This window comes from Scheffersomyces xylosifermentans (genome assembly GCF_036884685.1).
Source record: "Scheffersomyces xylosifermentans strain CBS 12540 chromosome Unknown RJT20scaffold_8, whole genome shotgun sequence".
Taxonomy (NCBI): domain Eukaryota; kingdom Fungi; phylum Ascomycota; class Pichiomycetes; order Serinales; family Debaryomycetaceae; genus Scheffersomyces; species Scheffersomyces xylosifermentans.
This window is the reverse complement of record NW_027042946.1, coordinates 1,063,396-1,082,080: the sequence shown is the minus strand read 5'-3', so window position 1 is coordinate 1,082,080 and position 18,685 is coordinate 1,063,396. Positions and strand designations below refer to the sequence as shown.

At 40.4% G+C, this 18,685-nt stretch overlaps 7 protein-coding genes and 1 non-coding gene across 8 annotated transcripts; 5 read left to right on the top strand and 3 right to left on the bottom strand. All coding sequences in view use genetic code 12, as the record gives it.

Moving 5' to 3' along the window:
* Window positions 1–832: 832 nt before the first annotated feature.
* On the bottom strand, window positions 833–1,840 carry RJT20DRAFT_137472 (uncharacterized protein; the record flags this gene model as incomplete). The annotated part of the gene is made up of 1 exon (XM_064918569.1): window positions 833–1,840. The coding sequence occupies one exon, from the start codon at window positions 1,838–1,840 to the stop codon at window positions 833–835; it is 1,008 nt and encodes a 335-aa protein (XP_064772084.1).
* Window positions 1,841–3,474: 1,634 nt separating this feature from the next.
* On the top strand, window positions 3,475–6,047 carry ATP1 (F1F0 ATP synthase subunit alpha). Its single transcript, XM_064918012.1, has 2 exons — window positions 3,475–3,638; window positions 4,197–6,047. The coding sequence occupies exons 1-2, from the start codon at window positions 3,567–3,569 to the stop codon at window positions 5,754–5,756; spliced, it is 1,632 nt and encodes a 543-aa protein (XP_064772083.1). The 5' UTR covers window positions 3,475–3,566; the 3' UTR covers window positions 5,757–6,047.
* Window positions 6,048–7,290: 1,243 nt separating this feature from the next.
* Window positions 7,291–9,314, top strand: RJT20DRAFT_65055 (uncharacterized protein). The gene has a single exon (XM_064921099.1). It carries the CDS (start codon window positions 7,382–7,384, stop codon window positions 9,281–9,283), a length of 1,902 nt encoding a protein of 633 aa, XP_064772082.1. The 5' UTR covers window positions 7,291–7,381; the 3' UTR covers window positions 9,284–9,314.
* Window positions 9,315–12,695, bottom strand: RJT20DRAFT_65054 (chitin synthase family protein). Its single transcript, XM_064921098.1, has one exon. It carries the CDS (start codon window positions 12,329–12,331, stop codon window positions 9,347–9,349), a length of 2,985 nt encoding a protein of 994 aa, XP_064772081.1. The 5' UTR covers window positions 12,332–12,695; the 3' UTR covers window positions 9,315–9,346.
* A 909-nt stretch (window positions 12,696–13,604) lies between these two features.
* Window positions 13,605–13,677, top strand: RJT20DRAFT_t166. Its single transcript has one exon. It is a non-coding gene; the product is annotated as a tRNA-Ala (tRNA).
* A 761-nt stretch (window positions 13,678–14,438) lies between these two features.
* HMT1 (protein-arginine omega-N methyltransferase) lies at window positions 14,439–15,461 on the top strand (the record flags this gene model as incomplete). The annotated part of the gene is made up of 1 exon (XM_064919983.1): window positions 14,439–15,461. One exon carries the CDS (start codon window positions 14,439–14,441, stop codon window positions 15,459–15,461), a length of 1,023 nt encoding a protein of 340 aa, XP_064772080.1.
* A 940-nt stretch (window positions 15,462–16,401) lies between these two features.
* On the top strand, window positions 16,402–17,068 carry RJT20DRAFT_131466 (peptide-methionine (R)-S-oxide reductase). The gene has a single exon (XM_064918011.1). It carries the CDS (start codon window positions 16,432–16,434, stop codon window positions 16,936–16,938), a length of 507 nt encoding a protein of 168 aa, XP_064772079.1. The 5' UTR covers window positions 16,402–16,431; the 3' UTR covers window positions 16,939–17,068.
* RJT20DRAFT_131465 (trans-2-enoyl-CoA reductase (NADPH)) lies at window positions 17,069–18,200 on the bottom strand. Its single transcript, XM_064918010.1, has one exon. It carries the CDS (start codon window positions 18,140–18,142, stop codon window positions 17,192–17,194), a length of 951 nt encoding a protein of 316 aa, XP_064772078.1. The 5' UTR covers window positions 18,143–18,200; the 3' UTR covers window positions 17,069–17,191.
* Window positions 18,201–18,685: the final 485 nt, after the last annotated feature.

The window sequence follows — 18,685 nt, the reverse complement described above, 5'->3', positions numbered from 1 at the left end:
AGGTAGACGTAGAGGTAGCAAAAGTCACCAGATGTTCCATCTGTGGGGTTATACTCCATTATCTATTATAGCCCCTCCCATTAAACCATTAAACCATTAAACAAAATAAACTATGCTGTCACATCTATTTTACCATTATCCGCATAATTTTTCCTACCTATAGGTTAAAGAATAAATTTTGCTGGAATTCTTAATGCAGAGAATATAAGGATACACTGTCACCGTATTAGGATAGTTAAATTTAAGTTCCACTCACTACGGAGTTTCCCCCTCTCATATCTAACTTCCGTCAGAAAACGGAATTAGGTTCCGCTCTCATTTTTCTCTATACTAAATAGGTGCCTGGTAAATGTTACCCCGTATTATTATTTTTCATTACATTCTATGGTTTTTTGTCATTCTCTATTTGGCATAAGTCATGTCGGTAACGACTTCCGAAGAAACCTGGGGCAGTCTTCTTCCTTGAATTGTCTCGAGAAATGTTCTTTGTCCCCACACTATAGTATATAGGAGATTTGGTGGTACCTTCTCCCCTCCACAGAAGCGCCTACTATCCACTGAGCCTTCTTCGGAAGAATGGGTTAAGAATGCGGGTATATATTTACCCAAGGCGAAATTGTAGTGCAAAAAAGTGCTTATTATGTGCTGATATCACGTAAAGAACACTCAGGTTCAAATAAACTTCATTGATCATGTTAAATGAGCCTCCTGGCAAGAACCGGATGGGAGACTACCTCTGAATGGAAAACTGATAGATCACGGCAAAGTTCTTACATGCTCTCGTCGTATGCGTAGTGTATTATTATCTATGTACAATAGGATTTCAGGCTATTTACTTCTTGACCCAGTGGACATCTCCTACGAGGTCTTTTATGCTCTTGATACCGTTAACGGTGTCAAATAATGACTGTTTCTGTGTAGAGGTTAAAGTTGCATTCTTCATGATCTCCTTTTTACTGAACTCAGCTTGGACAACGTCTCCCTTGAACTTTGCAGCATCGAATTCGATAGGAGAAATCTTTCCCTTGACCAAAGTCTCGAATCTGCCAGAAAACTTCTTATCGTCTACGTTCAAGTTGAAATTTCTTTGCAACAAGAATCTGTTTCTTGGGACATCGTCGTTGGCCAACTTCTCAATGATTTCCTTTGGCATTTTGTAGGGGTACTTCGACTCAATCAAAGTCTCCTTTGTCAAGGAAGCGACTCTGTTAGATACAGTAGCATTGGAACTAGTGATTTTACCATACAAGAAGGTATCAGCGTTGACTTGTGGCTTCAAGGCGTCAGCGTGGAGCTTCTTGCTTTGTATTGGCTTTGCTACGGCAGGTTTACTACTGAGTTGTTTTCTTGGTGCTGGTGCTCTTGTGGCAGGTCTTCTCTGTGGAGTAGATGTTGTAGATGAAGATGTGGATGGAGTGGTTGAGGTAGCAGAGTTAGAAGATGATGATTGTTGCCTGTTTCTGAATGATCTTTGTGGTCTATCACCAGCTGGGCGCGACTCTCTTTGACCCTGGTTCTGGTTTTGGTTGTGGTTTTGGTTTTGGCCATTGCCATATCTTCTGGCTGGTCTCTCGAACCTGTTCTTTTGTGCTGCTGCTGCCAATGGATGGTTTTCAATCATGACCTTTTCGCCCCTTTTCTGGACTTTTGGTACATTGTTCAATTTGGCACTCAATCCCTCGGACTCCTTGGCCTTAGTGGTAATGGCGTCCACTCTTTTTAACAAATCCGACAAGAAAAGTGCCCCAGTTTCAGAGCTTTTGGCGCCATTTGAATAGAGTCTAGCAGCCGCTATAGAAGGGCCACTTGTCCTAATTAAGGCTGAACTTCTCACAAACATTGGGATTTCTGGGTATTTCTATGTCCTGGTAATTCACTCGACGGCTTTCCAGACGTTCCTTCTCACCCTAATGCTGTGAAGATCAGACAAATACAACTTCAATACCACAAGAACACTGTACCATTCGTTGGTTTTTACCGATTTTTTTTCACTGATGTTTTGGTGCAGTACGAGACTGACGGTGTACAGGAAATTGCAGCCAGTGAGACGGAGAGTGTTCAGTGTGGTGTTGTAGTATGGTAGAATAGGTAGGTGAAGAGATTGGTTCTGGTAGGTAGCTGATTGAGAGAGGTGTTGGGAATTCAATTAGGTGTTATTGTAGGAGTTGGTGGTGATATTGAGTTGTTGTGGGTGGTGTTTTGTGTGAAAGAATTATCAGTGTGTGTGGTGAAAGGAAGATGTATGTATTGTATTGTAGTGTTTTGTGGTATTGTGTATCATAGTTCAGTGTAGTGGGTATAGTATACTAATTGTATAGTGTAGTATTGTATAGTATGGTATAGTATAAGAATAGTATAAGTATAATATAGTATAAGTATAATATAGTATAAGTATAATATAGTATAAGTATAGTATATTATTGTAGCATAGAATTGAATAGCATAGTGATGTACTGCATATTGATGTACTGCATAGTATAGTACAAGTCTATAAGAGTGTAGTATGTAAAGCATAATAATTGTATTGACTGTACAATTACAATATGATGATTGATTATATTATAGTGTAGTAAGCACTGATATATACTATAACAAACAGTATTCCACACATAGTATAGCACACTATTTACAAAACACCATAACATTGTATAGTACAGTTGGCTGAACTGGTGGCAGGGATTATGTACTGTGGATAATTTTATTCGTGTAATCTTGCAAAAAAACACTCTCTTTGAATATGGCAAACACCATACCAACCATTGTTCCCTTTCCGCTGCAATTTTCACCTGAATTTTTGCATTCCTATAATCGCACTCCTTCCTTTCCAACTCTAATTTCCTCGACTTTTCATCCCCGTATTCAATATCCTCTCCCTGAAGTCTTTGATTTATCCTATCCTTCAGTAGTCTTCCTGGTTCTGGGGCCATCTTACCTTGCATTTTGCACCTTTACGGTTTTGCACCCCCAACTTCCGGACGAGCGTGTTTGTGCACTCCCTGCTCTGGCCAACCCGACCTGAAAACAAGCACCATAATTACCATACATTGTATTTGGTAATGCCACCAATTGTATCAGAATCCACGGTAATATCGAAATTGGCATCACCTATATACCTATACTAGTATTTGAGCCATAATACATCCACCCCATCTCTATTTTTCACCCATTTTTCACCCTCTTTCCTCTCTCTCCCCTTTCCTTCACCGTCCTATTCCATTTGGCGAAATCCACGTGAGCTAAGATTGGTCTCCTGCATAATGCACTCCTTACACTACCGCACTCAAAACCGACCCCGTTACCCGGACACAACCCTCCACCAGCCAATCACAGCGCCCCATCCCGTTCTGTGTACCCTCTCTCCTGCCCCGGTTCCCGTAGTTGGTGCGAACACAGAAGTGAAAAAATTGTATGGCCCAGAATTGGTTGGTTGGATGAACGAAGTGCGATTTTTCATTTTCATCGGAATCGTCGTTGGCGGTATTTTATATAACTGTGTGTTCTTTCTTTCTTTCTAGTCCAGACAGTCTATCTTTCCATAGATTGATTTCTTTCTGTAAAGTCACAATATGTTGTCAGCTCGTCCTGTTTTGCGTACTGCTGCCCGTTCAGCCACTCTTGCTGTCAGATCCTTGAGAGTCGTATGTATTTCTGAAGTATCTACCGAAAACTGGGAGAACAGAAACGGAGTTGGATGTTTCCACGGGGTGGAATCGAGCTTGCAGAGCTCAATTGTGCTCCGGGGTCCACCATGGCATATGTAACCGTTCTAGGTGTCGTAGAAGCATCGTTGTGGATGTGATTGGCCGTCCAATTTCAATGGAGTTCTGTCGTTTGATTCGCCCAGAGTCCATTATCTAAGGGCCTCAACTGGACATCGTCGAATCCAACAATGTAGTTTTAGGAGTGATTGTTTTGAAAACGAAAAAAAGATCCATAGGCAATGGCAATTAATTGTCTACGATGAATCCATTCAATCAATGCCGATTCCGAGGCCAATGTCCGTTATTTCGATCGGGGTTAACTCCATTCCTCAACTACCAATAATATCCAGTCAAACCAATAATTTTTCAGTGTATTTTTCACTCAGGACTTGCACCTTTAAAACACTATCACCACGCTAATCCCGTTGAATTCTCCCATTATCGCAATAATATCACATTAATTGTATCCAAAACCCGTACTAACTCAATTTCTAGGCCCGTCCTCTCACTGCCCGCCGTTTCGCTTCGGCCAAGGCTGCTCCAACTGAGGTCTCTTCCATCCTTGAAGAGAGAATCAGAGGTGTCTCAGACGAAGCTAACTTGAACGAAACCGGTAGAGTTTTGTCCGTTGGTGATGGTATCGCCCGTATCTTCGGTTTAAACAACATTCAAGCCGAAGAATTGGTCGAGTTCTCTTCTGGTGTTAAGGGTATGGCTCTTAACTTGGAAGCTGACCAAGTAGGTGTTGTCTTGTTCGGTTCCGACAGATTAGTCAAGGAAGGTGAGACTGTCAAGAGAACCGGTAAGATTGTCGATGTTCCAACTGGTCCTGAATTATTAGGTAGAGTTGTCGACGGTCTTGGTAACCCAATCGATGGTAAGGGACCATTGAACGCCTCCTCTTCTTCCAGAGCTCAGGTCAAGGCCCCAGGTATTTTGCCAAGAAGATCCGTCTACGAGCCAATGCAAACTGGTTTGAAGTCCGTTGACGCTTTGGTCCCAATTGGTAGAGGTCAAAGAGAATTGATCATTGGTGACAGACAAACCGGTAAGACCGCTGTCGCTCTTGACACCATTCTTAACCAAAAGAGATGGAACAACGGTGCTGACGAATCCAAGAAGTTATACTGTGTCTACGTCGCTGTTGGTCAAAAGAGATCTACTGTCGCTCAATTGGTCCAAACTTTGGAACAAAACGACGCTCTTAAGTACTCTATCATTGTTGCTGCCACTGCTTCTGAGGCCGCTCCATTACAATATATTGCTCCTTTCACCGCTTGTGCCATCGGTGAGTGGTTCAGAGACAACGGTAAGCACGCTTTGATTGTCTACGATGATTTGTCCAAGCAAGCCGTTGCTTACAGACAATTGTCCTTGTTGTTGAGACGTCCACCAGGAAGAGAAGCTTACCCAGGTGATGTTTTCTACTTGCACTCCAGATTATTGGAGAGAGCTGCTAAGATGTCCGATGTCCTCGGTGGTGGTTCTTTGACCGCTTTGCCAGTCATTGAGACCCAAGGTGGTGATGTCTCTGCTTATATTCCAACCAACGTTATTTCCATTACCGATGGTCAAATTTTCTTGGAAGCTGAATTGTTCTACAAGGGTATCAGACCAGCTATTAACGTCGGTTTGTCCGTCTCCCGTGTCGGTTCCGCCGCTCAAGTCAAGGCCATGAAGCAAGTCGCTGGTTCCTTGAAGTTGTTCTTGGCTCAATACAGAGAAGTCGCTGCCTTCGCCCAATTCGGTTCCGATTTGGATGCTTCTACCAAGCAAACCTTGAACAGAGGTGAAAGATTGACCCAATTATTAAAGCAAAAGCAATACTCCCCAATGGCTGCTGAAGAGCAAGTCCCATTGATTTTCGCTGGTGTTAACGGTTTCTTGGATGAAGTTCCACTTGAGAAGATCGGTGAGTTCGAGGAGGCTTTCTTGGCTCACTTGAAGTCTAACGAGACCGAGATCTTGGACGCCATCAAGACCAAGGGTGAATTATCTAACGAATTATTGGAGAAATTGAGATCCACCACCAAGTCTTTCGTTGCTTCTTTCTAAGTCCATCGTTTTTGCACCCAAAAAAACAAAAGCGCATCCCGCAAAAAAGAATAGAAAGAGATAATAAAAAAGACTTCTCTGAATCATCATGATCTTTTGTTTTCTCTAGTTTAATTCTTGGAAGACATGAAATGTTTTTATTTTATTTAGATGACTCGTTCAGGCATTTTTGATATTTGATTTAGTAGTATTTGTTGTTGTCAGCGGTCCGAGCGATCGGGCCTCTACAAAGAGGAGATATTCATTAAATATAAGTATTCGTATTTAAGACCGAAATTTGACGCAATCCCCCCTGTAGAAGAAGGCTATTTTTGGCTATTCGTCCCCCTTGTTTGAGTATTATTTCCAAAAACGGTGGATGGAGCTTATATAGGCAAAGCAAGCTACCAAGCGACTTTTGCGTGACATTCAGTTCTGAGACTGGCATGATTTTCCGGTCTACAATATATTAATGGCAGAACTGGTGTATCAGAAACCCTTATCCCCACATTGTAGGGTCAATGAGTGTACCTATTTGGGTATTTCATTCATTGGCATTCCCTCTACCTTTCTGTCTTGCTACATGTAAGATTAAAGTTCAATACGTAAAGCAGCTCATATATAAGGAAAAAAAACCATAACCAAGGAAACTGTTGTATACTAGAATATGTAAGAGAAGAACATTCCCACCAAATAGAACTAACTAGCAACTTCCTCCAATTGCGAAGAAAGGCACCCCCACTATGTTCGTTCCCCCTATGTCGTTCCCTATCTTCATGCCACTAGGTCCATCCCATCATCCATTGCAACTAGAAGTTGCATTGCTGCGAAAAGCGGAGATCGGCGGCCTTTCGCTAACTGCCACTACGGTTTCGCTTGGGAACCACTAGTCGCGTGTCGTCATGGTGTAACGTACGCTGCAACATACAGTGTTTAAAGCTTGTTGGACTGCGGTTTGTGCTCCTTAGGTTGCTAAAAACCTTAACTTACATGGGTTATACTTTCTTAGCCAATAGTTCGTATTATTCCCGTACTGTTCCCTTTATGGTGTATGTGCGGTTTCCTGGCGACAAAAAATTTCCCTGCCTAAATCGGCCAATACCAGATTCTGTAACTGGTTCTATTCTATTTGTAAACACAACACACATCCTCCAATACCAAGACAAAGGGAGCCCTATCCCTTCAAAATCTGCTCTCATTCAACAATCTCAGCAATCTCTAGAAACTCCCTCCAATACCATAATCTAACCACCACCCCATGTCTTTCCCCGAATTTCACCCGCTCCATCTTCTCTCTTCCACTCCCGTGCTGCTGCTCTCGCTGGTAACCGCCCCATTCGCCAATCCACAAATACGCGTTTTTTTTCCAATCCTCGTTGTTCATGTACAGTTGCACCTGTTTATATGTCAATGGACTGAACATCATCAACATGTAGTAATGAAAGAAAATAAATAATTCCAACATTAATAATAATAAACTATAATAGTCCCTGGCGGTAGTACATAATAGTGCATCACAAGTACATATCAAATTTAAGGGTCCTACGGAGAGTCAAAATTTTTCCCGCGGGTGGTTGAATACTTGTTTGTTTATATATATATAACAGTATATTTCTTGTGTAGTTTACAACAGTCGATTTTTCCTGATGTCAGAACGGCACAGTAAATCTGGATCGAAAAGGAAGAAAGATAAAAAGAAAGCTTTACCCTTGCTAGACCTCTCAGGACCTGTGGAACCAACTGAAGCAGCAGTAAACGGAACACCAAATACTTTCGAAGTACACGATTACGACTACGTAGCAGTTCGAAACTCAGACGAAGAATTCGAACGAGACTTGGACTACTTGTTACTGTCTATGGACAACACAAAAAAGAACAAGGATAACAATACGAATACCATGACTACTGTAATTTCAACAAGTGTCATCGATAACTCTGATGCAACAAAAATCGGCCCCTTCCAGAAAGAGGGCTCGTTCCCCTTGAAGCTGGGCAACAAGTCCAACTCATATGTGACCAATGCAATGTTGGAAGCCATGAAAGAAAGCACAAACAAAACTCCAAAAAGGAAATCCGAAAAGTTCAATGTGAAAGATATCACTGAAGACTTGAATGATATCAATTTCTCCAGTGACTCTGATGACGACGCAGCTAACGAACCTGTAACACCTCTGAAGGAATCTAAAGTCGCTCCCAAGAAGGTTAAACCAGCTGTAACGGCCACCACAGTGGAGTCAAAGGAATCGGAAGTGATTGACTTCGAGGACTTTGTCGTGGAACAAGTATCTGCAGCTGATGCTAAGCAAAAGGAAAAGAAGAAGTTGAGGAATATCAAGAGACAAGAAAGAAGAATCAGAGCAAGAGAAGAGAAGAGGCAAGAGGAAAAGGAAAATAAGAGCATCAATTCAAAGAAACATGAAGAAGAGGTAACTCCCGAAGATTTGAAGAAACCATTCACAAAAGAATCCACTCCACCTTCTGATGAAGTTGTAAAGAAGAAGAAAAAGAGATCCAAGAAGAAAAAGAAGCAGATTGAGACTGGCAATGAAGCACATGAAGACGTACCAGATAATGAAAAGGAATTGGAGACCAAGGAAGAAGAAGAAAGTGGTGACATCAATGATTCAAGTAGTCAAGATCAAAAAGTGGAAGTAATTGCAAAAAAACAATCCAAGGTTGAGTTTGAAGATAACGAAGAATTGGCTAAACTGCAAGACGCATCTCACGGCCCGGCTGAAGTCTTTCTGACTCCAATCAAGAGTGAAAGAAAGGAAAGCACCACTTCTATGCTGCCCATCTTTTCACTGTCGTCGTCTCCAGAGCCAAGTCCATTCGCTGTGAAGCTCAGACCAGTCAATGCATCCACCATGAATAAGAGATACTCGGAATCTTTGCCAGAGGTTAGGCCGATAAAAACAATTATTGGACTTTCTCACGGACAGATCTTGAAGTCACTTAATCTCACTGATATCAAGATTAAAACAATAATTACTTCATCTTCGATCTCCAAATATGCCACGACTGCCCTCACATTCACACAGAAACACACAGACGAGCTATTTTCAGATTTTGAGAGGAAGAAGATTTTTATCAAGTTATGTCTTAACGTTGCTTTATTTGAGTCTAAGGGTTATACGAATACTTTGAGTGAACATTCTAACATTCTTGAACTTTTCGGAGGTTATGCTGAGATTAACTTAGAAACAACTCGTACTAAGTTGACACCACTGAACAGAAATGTTCACCAGAATGATTTAGATTATTCGGTTCTTGCATACATCGGTAACATCTTGATATGGGCACTTCACTTACAACGTGATGCACAAATCACTCCTTTCATTGACTCCTTCGGCATTGAGCTCTCCGCCAAGACAATTTTAGATAACGTTGGAGGATATCATCTTTGGGATCGCTTGAACAGAAGCTCCAAGACTATAAATGCAAAAAGATGGAAGCATATCAACAAATTTAGACAAGCATTTCCCTTCGAAGAAGATCAATTCATGTTAGTTCTCAGATTCCTACAGGTTTCCGATGATATTCCTTAGATTATATGTATTTCTATAAAAATGATAAGTCTGTAATGCGTTACTATTATTCAAAAATGTACTCTACTTCCCGAGTTTTGGTAACTTTGCTTTCTTTATCTTCTTGTACTTGATTCTACGAGAACCCCGACCAACCAAATACGATATACAACCAATAAAGCGGAAAAGAGCCATGAATGCAACCAACCATAGAATAACTGTCAAAAATGCTTTTGTTCTGCTCTTCTTACTGGTTGGGGATGAGAAATAATCAAAACCACCCGTGTTCAATACAGCACTTACGATTATTGCGTTAGTGAACATCCAAACAAGCACGGTCATAGACCTAACAAATGCATAGTAATCCTCATTTGCAATTTTATGGTTCTTCTCTTGGGGAGGTAATGGATCTCTTATTTTATTTAACTCGGCAATATAGGTCTCGTTGAGAGCTGCTTCGTGAACTGGAATAGCAACATCGAACTTACCTTCTTCGTTCAGCTTGGCTTCTCCCAATGTCTTTGCACCAGTATCTCCCTTGGTACCCCAAGAAATATCGTCAATGTTGCAAAAGGCGTATATGTTAAGAACGTTGATATATGATGGGGATAGCAACAAATATTGAATGAAAGATGTGAACATATGGTAAGGTTCAAAGTAAATAAATGATGCAAAGAAGTATAAGAGATAAGTAGAACATGTGGCCACTACTAAATCTCTGAATGATGAATTCTTGAAAATTAGAATGAAGGTTATTCCATTTTCGCTCTTCCTTATTTGATCGATTGCATGTGCTGCTAAATAAATTGATGCAAAAATCATATAACCCATTAAGACAGCAAAGAAGTAGACAATCACAACATAAAACTTTTCCGTTCCTTGAGGCTTGTTACCAAAACTCAATACAAATGTGGTAACAATGGAAGCGAGGTACAACCATAAAAAGATGAACGAAAATGCTTTTCCAGGTTTAAAGTTGAGCTCAGGGTCAGCAAGTGCAGTTGACAAAATCCTAAATACTAGAAAATAGGATCCAACAGCAAACCAAGAAACTACTAAGTTAAGGAACTGATAGAAGAACTCGATGTGAAGAATAATCTTTCGACTCAATGAATGAGACGACTTCCATACCTTCGGAAATTTGACTAATGCGTAAATGGCTGCGAAAAATGAACCGTTCAACCACCTTCTTCTTTGCAATATGAATTCTGCTAAGCTCTCAGGAACATCTGTTTCTGCACTGGCGTTCTTGCAATATCTTAAGAGCCAGCCGCAATTTGGCTTAGCGACTAGCTCGTAACACAATATTCTATCTTCCGCCAAATACATGTTGGAAGTGAAAATTCCTGCCTCTCCTTTCATTTGCGATCTCTTCAATTCGTACTCGTCGTCTTCTGGGTCTAGATCACCACTGGCGTGCAAAAATTCACCCTTGAAATACTTTTCAAGAGGACCGTGGCCGTTGATATCATTCTGTAATGCCACATATCTGTACGCAGAGAATGCTCCAGGCAACACAGAAATGAATCCAAAGGCAGACTCAGTTGGTTTATCTAAAATGTTGGACATCTTGTACTCAAAATTTTGAGCATATACCATAGGGTTTGTGATCATCTGTATTGGTCTTAAAGACGCTTTGATCTCACCGCAGGCACCCGCAACACGGCTATCCTGGTCAAATTCCTTCCAGACGTGATATAAAGATTTCTTAGTTGGAGCTGTACCAGCGTCGAGTAATACCACAATTGTAGGGTTGAGAACTTGTGCTAGCGCTTGAAAGCACCATCTATGAGAGTTAATCTTTTTGGCATTTTTCTCCTTCAAACACAACATCAACTGTACTGGGACAACTTTGTCTGTGGTCAATTTCACGGTATCTTCCACACTAGCAATACCCACTTTCGTGGTGTATTCATACAAGTGAGCCCGGACATCCTTATTGTTGACTTTTCCCTTTGCTAAACCATCTTGGTATACTCCCAAAGCTGCTAATAAAGCTTGTGAACGAGGATTGATCTTGGTTCTCCCGTCACTAATCACACAGACCATGATTTTCTGCCATGAGTCCTTACCCCACATATCTGACTTCTTTGACTCCAAATACTTGATATTGTCAAATACACCCTTCAAAGTTCTGGCCAAAAGAATGTCATCTTCGTTATACATGGTGATAACAACCATCAATTCCGTTTGTCTTGGATGCAAATAATGAGCCGACCGCAATAAGAACCCCTCTCGATAGAAATTGGAAGGGCCGCAAGTCACAGCAGCATATCTCATGAAGTAGAACTCATTTGATAGACCACCATGACTCTCATTCGCTTTATAGTCTGGGTACTTTGAAAGCAATGCTGTAGCAACCGGGCAGTCCAATACCAAGTGACCGTTCACACCAGGGGTGAAAACGGATGTGAACTTTGCCTTTTTCTCTCTTGCTTCTTCCTTGTCTTTGTATCCTTCATACTCTCTATTGAAGGGGTCACCGTAATCATTACCATCTCCAAATGAAAACAGAGGGGGAGGTGAATGTGCAGCATCTGGACTTTCACGAACTTCAAATGTAGCCAAATTGTAAGAGTCCCCCTTAAATTGGTACTGGATATGTTGTTCATATCTCCTCTCATCTTCTTCGTCATTTCTTCTCCTAGGAAGAAATCCGGGACGAAATGTTGACAAACCACTGAGAGCAGTCCTATTTGGAGCTCTCTGAGGATACTGGTTCATTTCATATTGCTCATCAAATGGATCATTTCTCTCCGGAAGAGCAACAAAAGTTGGCGGGGCAACATGAGAGGTGTTGAATATCTCATGCGGTGAATCAAGGAATTCATCTGGTTCGTAAGATTGTCGATCTATTGAAGCTGAAGAACCCCTACCATCACGGATATGCGTCGGTCTCGGTGGGGGCTGGAAGTTTGAAACGCTAGAGTTATTGCTATTGAACGGGTCTCTATGGTTGCTTCCACGGTAGCAATTTGGATTAAGGTACTCTACAGACTCATCATTGTCAATGTCGGAAACATCGCTCGGATCATAAGATCTATTGTTGTAATTAATTGGATTACTCATTGAGAGTCAATGCAAACCGACGATAACTTTTATGAATGAAATTTAAAAAATTTTTAAATAGAGAGTGAGGACTTGAACAATTATATATGGTATAGCATCATCAGAAGCGGTATGTTCATTACAAGTTGAAAGCATGTCGTAAATCACAGCCATAAACATATGCTTGATGCTAAAAATAATGGTCGTAAAGAAATGGGATCTGGTCGGTGTGCAAAACATTTCAATCATCCAATTGAGCAATTTCAAGATAATATACCCATTCAAATCAGGAAACTCACTAAATTTCTATACCAATGAGTATACTATTAGTAATTTTTTTGGAAGATAGCATCAGCCGTATTCTTTTGAAGAAAGCCAAGCCTCCGTGAATGAGCTTTCCACTCACAAATATTTTCTAAATTAACTAATAACCGAAGTTCACCGATCTCGTTCAGGGATTCCATGCACAATTACCCATTATCCCTTCTCTGCTCTTAATAACTTCTAACCTCAATGTTAATTGTGAATGACTATGATAAATATCCTTGGTACATGGTCCCCACAAATATTTTTCAGTGGCCGCAAAATTTCTGGTGAGGCTTATCTTTGGTTGGTTGATATTTTTTATTTTGAGATATCGAAGTTTTTCAATGCTATTTATAGTCATGGAATATTTTTGTAAACCTACAAATTTCAAGTTATCAGGGGGTCGGCACATGTGGTTGCAAAGGATCCATGTCTTGAATATTAAGTATTATGGTGGAAACTAGGGGCTACGTTGCTACGTGATGAATACAATTAATACTGTTTAAAAAACGAAACTACTTTTCTCTTGAGTGCTATTTGATCGTAAATACAAAGTAGTATTTAAATCTTTTGGTTTTGATATAATGTCAAGGATGCTCTTGGGAAACCTTGGATGAGACAAGTGTAAGAAACTAAGAAAGATACAAAAGCTTAAACCGTAGGAATACACAAGAGTTGGAATTCCAACTAATTGAGCATTTTTTGAGAAAATAGAATTAAATTATTTAGTCGCTCCTATTTGCTAGGAATCCTTGGTTATCGTGCAATTATTAATTATCTACTAGCGATACCGATGTAAGCTGATAATTAAGAACATTGAGAAAGATTGTGACTTCAAGAGGATTCTGAAGAAAGGAAGAGCAAGAGTTTTTAATTCTTAGTGTATTTGAATGAAGGAGTATATCTTTCTTGCCTACCTAATTACATGACAAAAATCACGTGAAATGAAGACGGATTTTGAGAGATGACGTTAGTCAAACAACAAATCGGGCGTGTGGCGTAGTTGGTAGCGCGTTCGCTTAGCATGCGAAAGGTCTCCGGTTCGACTCCGGACTCGTCCATTCTTTTTTGCAACTTAGGATTAGTAGATAATAGTCCACAGTGAATATGGAAATTAACAAATATCTATTAAAGTAATTTTTGGAATGAACAGCCAGTTAAGACCCTTTTAGTTATAAGCCTAAGTAAAAGTTATCCAGATAAGACATATTTAGCACTTCCTCTTTTTACAATGACCTAATTCAAAGGCACTATTTACCCAGTAATAAGTGCTGTTCATGGCCACAATCTATACACAGAATGGTTACGCTATTTGAGTGACAGTCCACTACACACTTCAATTTTTACACGTCTCTTTAATACCAAGCAGTTAAGACTTCAAATTGTCCGTCAACGCTGAAATCGAATAAAATCTTTCGAAGACTCCTAGGTAATATTGTTCCTGTAAAAGTCTTCTGTTAATATATAATCTACAAAATTTACTTTCACATTTGCCTCCATTTGGCTTACAATACACTATTACCCAAGGGAAAAAATTCTTTAACTAGAACTAGCTAACGATATCAACTCCCCAGACACCATTTCAACACCATAGCTTCCATTTTGCACCCATACAGAAAACTCCCACAATTAATTCCAATCACTTAGCGCTACCATACAAACACCGATAGGCATCATCGCCCAACATGCAGGACGGCCATCTCCTCCATTTTTTGTTTGAAAAATTAGAACTTTTCAAAAGGCACATTATTGACGGTATAGATAGTTTGTTTTTAACACTAGCTTCTTGTTTCAGATAACTTCATAGCATCCACTTCACACCATGGCACAAACAACCGCTACTGACAAGTCCAAATTGCCATTTACCGAGCAGCATTACTTCTCGTCTTATGATCACTTCGGTATCCACGAGGAGATGTTGAAGGACACTACAAGAACCTTGAGTTACAGATCCGCTATGTTTAAGAACAAAGATCTTTTCAAGGGTAAGATTGTGTTGGATGTGGGATGTGGTACTGGTATTCTCTCAATGTTTGCTGCCAAGGCCGGTGCCAAACACGTGTATTCCGTTGATATGTCCAACATCATCGACAAGGCCAGAGAGATTGTGTCATTGAACGGCTTCGAAGACAAAATCACCTTGTTGCAAGGAAAGTTAGAAGACATTGAGTTGCCAGTGGATACTGTCGACATAATAGTCTCGGAATGGATGGGATACTTCTTGTTGTACGAGTCCATGTTGGATACCGTCTTGTACGCTAGGGACAAGTACTTGGTCAAGGGTGGTTTGATTCTCCCAGATAAATGTTCTATGTACATCGCTGGTATTGAAGATGCCCAATATAAGGACGAAAAGATCCACTACTGGGAAGATGTCTACGGCTTTGACTACTCTCCTTTCATCAAGGTTGCCATGGTCGAGCCATTGGTTGACACTGTGGACAACCACTCATTGATCACCACTCCTGCCAAATTCTTTGAATTCGACATTAACACTGTCACCAAGGAAGAATTGGCCTTCCACAGCAAGTTCAAGTTGGAAGCCATTGATTCTGATCTCTGTCATGCCTACATTGTCTGGTGGGATGCTGACTTCCCTGGTAAGGAGAAGGTCACTTTGCCAACTGGACCAATGAGCCACTACACCCACTGGAAGCAGACTGTATTCTACATGGACCAAGTCTTAGACCTCAAGAAGGGTGATGTCATTGAGGGAAGCATTGCATCTAGACCAAATGCCACCAATCCTAGAGAATTGGATATTGAGATTGAATGGGATGTCAAGACCACTTCTAAGGATAAGACTAGAGAAAAGAAGGGTAAGTACAACTACTTCATGCGTTGATTGTAGTTAAATGCATCTCTAGCGAATTGATTGCCAATTCTAGCATATATAAGCATATTTGAATTCATTGCATTTTTCTGGACGAAGAGCCACTTGGGGTTACTTCGCTATTTTTCTTTTATTGTATTAATATCTTTCTTTATATTTGAATATAAAACAAGGATGTAAATGAAGCTGGCGTACTCGTGGTAGAGTCTAAGCTCTGTGGGAAATAATTGTTCTCCGGCTATAATTGGGCCAAATCTTTGCGGCCTTTCCAGGCGTCCAGATGGAATGTAGGTATATTTACATCAGGAATGGCCTCATACGGAATTCCTTCTTTTGAAAGTGATTCACATATTCTCCTTTCTTAGCAACTAGGAAGATAATTCACGCATGTAAGTGGATTTACGACAGTTTCCAACTTTTACAAATTGTAGAGGCGGAACAAGAACTTATACATAAGCAAACTACTACTGAGACCTTCTCTCAACTATTGCCAGGCTTAGCACTTTTAACACAGCCAGCATCTCTCCAGATATGAATTACTGCAAATTCATATTCCCCCAAATAATAATACATGCATCCCCAAACGACAATATACATAATACATAATACATAATACATACATATACAATCTCACTCAGTGGCAACAGAGATATGACAAATAAAAGCAATCTTCTAGCCCAAAAATCACCATTATACAATCTTATACGTGACCACCTATCTATTTCAGCTCTGACCTCTCTAATTCTCCAACTTAAACTATTTATTACCCTCAACTGTACCCGCCTTTCTTCCCTCAGCCTCAATATCACTCATTCATTCACGTATCAACCATGCAGGCGCTACCATATTAATGACATATTTTGAAGCTTGTGCGCCAAGTGATGGAAATTTTAATGCGGAGTAAGAGTTTAAATGATGAGGATTTATAATCATGAAGTTAGTTCTTGTAGCATATAATATATATATATATATTATATTATATATGTATCGAATTCTTCAACAAAGAGTTAGATTTGCTCCCAATTACATACTTAGAAGTAGCCGTAACTTTGTGCAATCAAAAATAGTAAGAAAAATGTCGAAAACCGAAGAAGAATGGAGAGCAATCCTTAGTCCCCAACAGTTCAAAGTCTTGAGACAGCTGGGAACAGAAGCCCCTTTCAGTGGGGAGTACAACAAGACTCCAGCATCACAGACCGGTGTTTATGAATGTGCTGGATGTCTGCAGCCATTGTATAAAGCTCTGACCAAATTTGATGCCCATTGTGGCTGGCCAGCATTCTACGAGGCAATCCCTGGATCTATTACCGTGAATAAAGATACTTCCCACGGCATGATCAGAGAAGAAATGAGATGCTCCAACTGTAATGGGCACTTAGGCCACATTTTCAGAGGAGAGGGCTACGATACGCCAACAGACGCCAGACATTGTGTCAACAGTATTAGTTTGAAATTAAACCAGGATAGCAATGGACAGGGGAAGATTTAAGATGAAAGAGTGAAACAAAATGGAGTTTGAAAGAGGAGATTGTTTGAAAGTAGGAAATTTAGAGGAGGTTGTGTAAGCTGGGTTAGGATCAGGTGTTTAAGATAGAGATTATATTAATAAATATTACAATTGAAATATTTCACATTGTTTATGAACGATGTATTGTAATCAAAAGCCTATACATAAAGCAGACATGTACACTGACTATTTCCGTAGACTGCTGAAAGTTAGTGTAACAAGTACAAGACTACATTCAGATCACATACGGAATGTAGGTGGACCTTCTCAATTTCTTGTACTCATCACCGAAAGTCTGGAGGTATCTCTTTTGCTTCTTCACAGCCCATAAGTACATTTGACCAGTGGCAACGAAAAGGAAAACCCAAGCGGACCAGTTACCGACCAATAAGGCATAGGATAACCAAGCCAAGGACTCGAAAGTGTAGTTTGGACATGCGAGAAGATCAAATCCATAACCGAATGGAATGACATATTTCTTGGAGTCCTCGCTTCTCAAGTTGGCCAAGATGTAGTGAGTCGTAAAGTTGGACAATTCAGCGAAAAGGAACAAACCAGTCAAAGCGTAGTTATAAATTGAAGGCAAATCGTTAACATAGAATAAATATTTCTTGGCTATGTTATCAGAAGAAGCGTCTGGGCCATAAACAAAATAAGCGAGATTAAAACCAGATAAGATCCAGTAATGAGACGAGTTCTTGAAGATGTTGAAAGCAGGCATAGTGGCATTAGAGAATTTGTGAAGGAAGATGGTTTCCAACTCTCTTTTGATGAAATGGAAGAGAACGAAGTAATAAGCGAATTTCTGGGTTTGGGTGTGTTGTACATCCTTTACACCGTAAATTGAACTTAAAGTGAAGAATAGTGGATGAATAAGAAGAGGTCCCAAGTATTCGACGACGAACACAGTTCTCCATGAGATCTGAGGACCCAAGTCCTTGACGTACAACTCGAGAGTTTCTGTTCCAATCGGAACTCCATTTTGGATGTAAGTCTTTGACAAGTCCAATGGTCTTTTCTTGTTGGTTTGTTTGTCCAAGGTGGTGATTCTGATTCTGTGCTGGGAAATCTTATTGCTTACAGCAATGTACTTAGCAAGACCCTCAACAGGAGAAGTAAGGGAGAATTGATCGGCAGAAATGCCCTTTAAGGTGCGAGAATTCGAGGTTACGTTAATTCTGACCATCGTGGCAATGAGATCTATACGAACAAGGCGACTTAGCGGCTACTTCTTGATGTGTTATAGTTACTGTCAACATTAAATACATATAAATATATATACTATGGCACTAATTAATATGTAGGATTGATTCGGAAGTGAAAAATTGCTACAGCGCTACCAAACAGGCGATTTGTGGGTTGATTGGTGATTGCTGGGAGTGGTAAGGCATTGTAAGTGGAAGAACTTCCAGAGGGTTGCTTAGGGAAAGCAATTGTTGTTGAAGTGGATGAAAAAATATCATTGGGGGCGTGGGAGTGTGGTTTCATTCATGTTGTAAGTGGAATTCAATGGAGATTTCGATGTTTGCGGTGAAAGAAGGGGACACTACTAGAGTTTTGCTACTGGTTCTATACACTATAGACGAGGGAGAATACAAAGAGTGAGAGAATTAGAGAGACGGCTACTATTGCTTCAGAGAAATGTGCTCGTTGCTTTGATACTTTCATCCATTTTGATTAGTTTGCAGCTGGATACGGCTGTGCTCCTCAAAATGTTAAGTTTTCGGCA